General features: G+C 32.8%; 1 protein-coding gene across 5 annotated transcripts in view; it reads left to right on the top strand.

Annotated features, from left to right (window-relative positions):
* Nucleotides 1-8,612, top strand: part of LOC136802644 (uncharacterized) — a 55,623-nt gene that overhangs the window by 23,968 nt on the left and 23,043 nt on the right. The window contains exon 1 of one of the 5 annotated variants that reach the window (XM_067059405.1): nucleotides 7,925-8,032. The exons of the other annotated variants lie outside the window; for them this stretch is intronic. Coding sequence (XP_066915506.1) covers nucleotides 7,940-8,032 — 93 coding nt within the window. The 5' untranslated portion in view covers nucleotides 7,925-7,939. Of the gene's footprint in view, nucleotides 1-7,924; nucleotides 8,033-8,612 lie in introns of those variants that run through there. 5 annotated transcript variants of the gene reach the window in all.

Below are 8,612 nucleotides of genomic sequence, written 5' to 3'. Positions count from 1 at the left end.
GTTCATAAGAACTATCAACTTTAACATCGAATTCATCAGAACAATCTGCAACATCAATTTGACCAAATAAACCATTTCATAATCACGTTCATAAGGACTATCAACTTTAACATCAAATTCATCAGAACAATCTACAACATCAATTTGACCAAATAAACCATTTCATAATCACGTTCACAAGGACTATCAACTTTAACATCGAATTCATCAGAACAATCTGCAACATCAATTCGACCAAATAAACCATTTTATAATCACGTTCATAAGGACTATCAACTTTATAGTCGAATTCATCAGAACAATCTGCAACATCAATTCGACCAAATAAACCATTTTATAATCACGTTCATAAGGACTATCAACTTGAAGATCAAATTCATCAGAGCAATCTGCAGCATCAATTTGACCAAATAACCATCTTATAATCACGTTCACAAGGACTATCAACTTTAACATCGAATTCATCAGAACAACCTACAACATCGCCAAACAAAAAAAACTATTTTATAAGCACCTTCATAAGGACTATCATCTTTCACATCAAATTCATCAGAACAATCTGCAACATCAATTTGACCAAATAAACTATTTCATAATCACGTTCACAAGGACTATCAACTTTAACATCAAATTCATCAGAACAATCTGCAACATCAATTTGACCAAATAAACCACTTTATAACCACGTTCACAAGGACTATCAACTTTAACATCAAATTCATCAGAACAATCTGCAACATCAATTTGACCAAATAAACCATTTTATAATCACGTTCACAAGAACTGTCAACTTTAACATCGAATTCATCAGAACAATCTACAACATCAATTTGACCAAACAAACCATTTCATAATCACGTTTACAAGGACTATCAACTTTAACATCAAATTCATCAGAACAACCTGCGACATCAATTTGACCAAATAAACCATTTCAAAATCGCCTTCACAAGGACTATCAACTTTAACATCAAATTCATCAGAACAACCTGCGACTGCACATGAATTTGACCAAATAAACCATTTCATAATCATGTTTAAAAGGACTATAAACTTTAACATCAAATTCATCAGAACAACCTACAACATCAATTTGACCAAATAAACCATTTCATAATCACGTTCACAAGGACTGTCAACTTTAACATCGAATTCATCAGAACAATCTGCAACATCAATTCGACCAAATAAACCATTTCATAATCACGTTCATAAGGACTGTCAACTTTAACATCAAATTCATCAGAACAACTTGCAACATCAATTTGACCAAATAAACCATTTTATAATCACGTTCACAAGGACTGTCAACTTTAACATCGAATTCATCAGAACAACTTGCAACATCAATTTGACCAAATAAACCATTTTAAAATCACGTTCACAAGGACTGTCAACTTTAACATCAAAATCATCAGAACAATCTACAACATCAATTTGACCAAATAAACCATTTTATAATCACGTTCACACGGACCATCAACTTTACCATCAAATTCATCAGAACAACCTGCGACATCAATTTGACCAAATAAACCATTTCATAATCACGTTCACAAGGACTATCAACTTTAACATCAGATTCATCAGAACAACCTGCGACATCAATTTGACCAAATAAACCATTTCATAATCACGTTCATAAGGACTGTCAACTTTAACATCAAATTCATCAGAACAACTTACAACATCAATTTGACCAAATAAACCATTTTATAATCACGTTCACAAGGACTGTCAACTTTAACATCGAATTCATCAGAACAACTTGCAACATCAATTTGACCAAATAAATCATTTTAAAATCACGTTCACAAGGACTGTCAACTTTAACATCAAAATCATCAGAACAATCTACAACATCAATTTGACCAAATAAACCATTTTATAATCACATTCACAGGGACTGTCAACTTTAACATCAAAATCATCAGAACAATCTACAACATCAAATTGACCAAATAAACCATTTCATAATCACGTTCACAAGGACTGTCAACTTTAACATCAAATTCATCAGAACAATCTGCAACATCAATTTGACCAAATAAACCATTTTATAATCACGTTCACAAGAACTATCAACTTTAACATCAAAATCATGAGAACAATCTACAACATCAAATTGACCAAATAAACCATTTCATAATCACGTTCATAAGAACTATCAACTTTAACATCGAATTCATCAGAACAATCTGCAACATCAATTTGACCAAATAAACCATTTCATAATCACGTTCATAAGGACTATCAACTTTAACATCAAATTCATCAGAACAATCTACAACATCAATTTGACCAAATAAACCATTTCATAATCACGTTCACAAGGACTATCAACTTTAACATCGAATTCATCAGAACAATCTGCAACATCAATTCGACCAAATAAACCATTTTATAATCACGTTCATAAGGACTATCAACTTTATAGTCGAATTCATCAGAACAATCTGCAACATCAATTCGACCAAATAAACCATTTTATAATCACGTTCATAAGGACTATCAACTTGAAGATCAAATTCATCAGAGCAATCTGCAGCATCAATTTGACCAAATAACCATCTTATAATCACGTTCACAAGGACTATCAACTTTAACATCGAATTCATCAGAACAACCTACAACATCGCCAAACAAAAAAAACTATTTTATAAGCACCTTCATAAGGACTATCATCTTTCACATCAAATTCATCAGAACAATCTGCAACATCAATTTGACCAAATAAACTATTTCATAATCACGTTCACAAGGACTATCAACTTTAACATCAAATTCATCAGAACAATCTGCAACATCAATTTGACCAAATAAACCACTTTATAACCACGTTCACAAGGACTATCAACTTTAACATCAAATTCATCAGAACAATCTGCAACATCAATTTGACCAAATAAACCATTTTATAATCACGTTCACAAGAACTGTCAACTTTAACATCGAATTCATCAGAACAATCTACAACATCAATTTGACCAAACAAACCATTTCATAATCACGTTTACAAGGACTATCAACTTTAACATCAAATTCATCAGAACAACCTGCGACATCAATTTGACCAAATAAACCATTTCAAAATCGCCTTCACAAGGACTATCAACTTTAACATCAAATTCATCAGAACAACCTGCGACATGAATTTGACCAAATAAACCATTTCATAATCATGTTTAAAAGGACTATAAACTTTAACATCAAATTCATCAGAACAACCTACAACATCAATTTGACCAAATAAACCATTTCATAATCACGTTCACAAGGACTGTCAACTTTAACATCGAATTCATCAGAACAATCTGCAACATCAATTCGACCAAATAAACCATTTCATAATCACGTTCATAAGGACTGTCAACTTTAACATCAAATTCATCAGAACAACTTGCAACATCAATTTGACCAAATAAACCATTTTATAATCACGTTCACAAGGACTGTCAACTTTAACATCGAATTCATCAGAACAACTTGCAACATCAATTTGACCAAATAAACCATTTTAAAATCACGTTCACAAGGACTGTCAACTTTAACATCAAAATCATCAGAACAATCTACAACATCAATTTGACCAAATAAACCATTTTATAATCACGTTCACACGGACCATCAACTTTACCATCAAATTCATCAGAACAACCTGCGACATCAATTTGACCAAATAAACCATTTCATAATCACGTTCACAAGGACTTTCAACTTTAACATCAAATTCATCAGAACAACCTGCGACATCAATTTGACCAAATAAACCATTTCATAATCACGTTCATAAGGACTGTCAACTTTAACATCAAATTCATCAGAACAACTTACAACATCAATTTGACCAAATAAACCATTTTATAATCACGTTCACAAGGACTGTCAACTTTAACATCGAATTCATCAGAACAACTTGCAACATCAATTTGACCAAATAAATCATTTTAAAATCACGTTCACAAGGACTGTCAACTTTAACATCAAAATCATCAGAACAATCTACAACATCAATTTGACCAAATAAACCATTTTATAATCACATTCACAAGGACTGTCAACTTTAACATCAAAATCATCAGAACAATCTACAACATCAAATTGACCAAATAAACCATTTCATAATCACGTTCACAAGGACTGTCAACTTTAACATCAAATTCATCAGAACAATCTGCAACATCAATTTGACCAAATAAACCATTTTATAATCACGTTCACAAGGACTGTCAACTTTAACATCAAATTCATCAGAACAACCTGCGACATCAATTTGACCAAATAAACCATTTTATAATCACGTTCATAAGAACTATCAACTTTAACATCAAATTCATCAGAACAACCTGCGACATCAATTTGACCAAATAAACCATTTTATAATCACGTTCACAAGAACTATCAACTTTAACATCGAATTCATCAGAACAACTTGCAACATCAATTTGACCAAATAAACCATTTTATAATCACGTTCATAAGAACTATCAACTTTAACATCGAATTCATCAGAACAACTTGCAACATCAATTTGACCAAATAAACTGAGGGATATGAAACATTTTATCGTGATCAACTTAAATATGTGCAAGTGTGGAATGCCCTCTACGGAAACCATTTTAATTTTTACCAAAAATAGGTTCCACTTGGAACCGAATAGAGATGTAGAAATGAGGCGAAATGCGTTTGAATACTAATCTTAAGATACAGGTTTTCTTCTATATGCAGCTACTTCTTTCAAATAAACGTCCTCCATAGGGATCGTATATTATAAGGGCGTTTGTTCATTGAAAATTTTTACTAAAAGGGGGTGCGAGGTGGGGCGTTTAGAATAAGGGGGCGTTTATTCTAAGTTATACTGTAAAATACTAATTGAAAACTTGCTTTGAAGAAACCTGGATATATCTTCTTTGGAAAGTCAGTAATTTCTTGAATTTTGTTTTTAAAGACAATCCTTTGTTTTGTGATCAAAATGTCAGTCTTTCCCTTCTGATTGGATAATCATATTAGATTCCAATGGCGACAAATTTTTATCCCAGTTGATTAAATCGATCGTCTTCCAGATGGATCCAAAAGACAATACTTTTGATTATCGTCTTTATCGATTTTCTTATTCTTTCAAATATTTTTTTCATTCTTCTATATTCGATTTATGATTTCTTCATCTCTAGACGACTTTTTAGTTTCAAATTCTTCTTAACACTTTTCAAAACTGTTCATTGTTTATACGGTTTTATAGGAACATGTTCGATTTTGTTCAAAACCTAACAAAAAACTAAGAACATCCACATCATCAGATTTCATAGATGACTGCTTCTTAACTCCTTAAAAATCTATTAAGAATATTTTGAGAACATTTTGAACCTGAAAAGTACGAAAATAAGAACGCCAACAATATCGGTAGTTCTTGTAACAAAAGTGCGTAATACAGTTAGGCGTGAATCGAGTTAAGCCAAACATTTTCTTTTACATAGGAATTTGTTTTGGGGGAAAGCAACGGTTGTTCTTGTAGTCTAGAAACATTTTAGCTTCGAATTTTCAAATAATTTTTGATTTCAAATGCGCGTACTCACGCCAACCAAGACAAAATGCAAATCTGGACCTTAATTCGGGAGGAGTAAAAAAGGACGGCATGAGTTGCGGTGCTCTTAGATTAGACGTACCAGTACATGACCACAAGCACCTAATGTGATACCAGTGGCACTTAATGGGTCTAGATCTGTTACCTAATGAAAGTTTTTCCAATCTAAGTACCTAACATGCAATAATTTTCTCCTTTTGTCTAAATATGAGCTAATTTCTGATCCACTTTTGGCATATAAAAAATAATTTTATTCAGACCCAATTATTTCACGCCGAACCCAAACCAAATTTATTGCCCAATATCAAATATATTTAAAACCAAGTTTGGAAACTTAGAAGGGGTTTTTTCCTTTGTCAGTCCCTATCCAATATCCTATCATCGTGCCGAAGAATTTTCACGAATCCTAAAATTAAAAATTCTGTCTCTTGTATATTTTGCTTCTTCTGAGATTCTGGAAATATACCGAGAAATTCTATCGTTAATTCTGCTTTGTCAGCATAAGAGGTGCGCCTACTACACGTTTAAAAGAACATCCAAAATTTTTGAAGCCTTGGGATGTTCTTAACTTTTTAATTTTAAGCCTAAAAATGTTCTTAACATGGCCCTATTTTAACCGATTTTTGAGCTAATCAATTTTCTTATAAAATTCGGTGTTCTAGAGTCTGCAAAACCTGAAAGTGTTCTTAACTTGTTCTTAACATTTTGGCCATCGAAGCCTTATGTTCTTATATAGTTTGTTCTTATAAAAAACGTGCATCATATAGAAGAACATCTTTGAAGAACTATTCGTATAAAAAATTTTTAGATTCTCTACAAAGTTTATTTTTTCAAGAATTTTTATGAACACAAAAAAAATTGATAAGACGACATTTTGGGACCACATTAAACTGAATAATTCATAACCGTTTCTTTTGTTTTCTATGAGATGAAGTTTTATAGAAAAATTAATACAATATTTTTTGTTATTTGCCCTCTGTTTTTTCAGTTGACTGTCTTCTTCTTTGGGTTTGTCGTCAGTCCAACCTCAAAATGTTGGTTCCACGAAATTTCATCTCTGATTATCATTTTTTATAGAAATTCATATAAATGTTATTTATCCTTTCTTCTCTATTTTTGAAGACTTTTTCACTTTAAAAAGCTACATATGTTCAGTCTGTATTTTTTTTCAACTCTATCACTTTATGTATGGTCAGCTCTCGCCATTTGAAAATTCGATTCCGAAAGGCTTTTACATGTAGTTTTAAAGAAGTGTTATTTTCTATTCTGGAACCTTTGATTCATCCAGCTACTTGGTCCTTTTCTATGTCTGGTCTGCTATTTAATCCAAGAGGCTCCAGTCATTTCGGAAGAATGCTGCATCAATTGTTTGAGTCGTTAAAGACTAGGAACAAACGACATTTGGTATAGGGAGATGGGCTTTTAAGGTGTTTTTAACCACATAGGGCTTTCAGGCAACATCATATAATTTGAGGCACTACAACTTAAAAAACAATCTGAGAATGGCTCAATTACACGCATTTTCAATTCATCTTGAATATTCTTAACTTTTTGGGGAAAATCATCCTGAACTACTCTTACGGTATTCTAAGGTTTCGACCCAATCCCAGCCAAAGACTAGCATGTAATGCATACTTCAAGCAAAAATTTGGCATTTTTGATGAACCTTTTAGCATTGCTTGGTAATAATTGGCAATGTAATGGTAAAATGCTCTAAAGATGGTATTCTTAGGTTCAGTTGATAAATTCCCTGGTGATGGTGGTATTCTTACCATATTCTTAAATTTTTGGCTATTTTCATCATAAATATTGTTATCAAGTATATTCTTATGAAGAAATCGGTGTGTATAGTAAATATCTAAGTTTTGCCTAAGAAGAACAAACTATATAAGAACATAAGGCTTCGAGGCCCAAAAAATTAAGAAAATTCTAAGAACATTCTAAGGCTTTGGAGACTTAAAAACATGCAATTTCTTAAGAAATTACATCAAAATGCTCAAAAAATAATGAAAGTAAGAACATTTTAAGAACAATTTTAGGCTTCAAATCCAAAAAACTAAGAACATCCGAAGGCTTCGAAAATTTTTGACGTTCTTATAAAAAAATAACGTGTAACAGGTTAAAAAGGATTTTATTCTCAAAGTGCCAATAAAATAAAAATGGCTCAGCCTCTTTAAAAATTTACTGTTTCTTATAAAAAACGGGTGTAAACAAATATTGATTCCATTACTTTATATCAATAGTTTATCGATAGAAAAATAAGCAAGGAAAGAAGATACTTTAAATGTGAAAGTAAAATCAAAACTATTGAAATTTGAAACATGGAGTAATTCATTTAAAAATTTGGTTGCATTAAGAATGAGAGAGCTGACGATTTCTTCGAGTGATTTATTTCTACCTTTGGGGTATCCACCACAACCTAATCATGTCCCAATACAAATCAATAAAGAGGTAAGAGTTTCATTCTTTTAATTCTTTTAAAATAAAAGAACAACGAGAAACAAGACAAACGAACGGGGACCTACAACTCCGAACAACGAGGCGAGCCAACAAGCACCAACAAGCCGAACAAGCACCGTAACACCAAACAAGAACAAGCACTCACCAGCACCAATCTAACAAGCCCAGACAACCTAACAGCACCAACCAGCCGAACGCTCATCCGCAGCAACACCATCCTAACAAGCGAGCTCCAACAACCATCCAACACCAGCCACCAACACCATCCAACAAACACAACACGAACAATCACCCATCCTAACAATCACAACACCATCCCCGAACAATCACAAACGCCAGCCCAACACCCCAACAACATCCTAACAATCAGCGCAACACCATCCGAGCAATCACCAACACCAACATCCCAACATCCCAACAATCGCCAACATCAACAACAACATCAACCAAACACCATCCTAACAAGCACCAACCCCAGCCAGAACAAGCACTACAATCACAAACTCCCGTCCTAACAGCTCCAACCACATCCTAATCAACACACAATTTCAGCCTAAAAATCACAAACTCC

The sequence above is a fragment of the Clytia hemisphaerica genome, unplaced genomic scaffold (genome assembly GCF_902728285.1).
Source record: "Clytia hemisphaerica strain Z4C2 unplaced genomic scaffold, Clytia hemisphaerica genome assembly, whole genome shotgun sequence".
NCBI lineage: Eukaryota > Metazoa > Cnidaria > Hydrozoa > Leptothecata > Clytiidae > Clytia > Clytia hemisphaerica.
The sequence above is the reverse complement of the archived record's forward strand: the minus strand, read 5'-3'. Positions and strand labels throughout refer to the sequence as shown.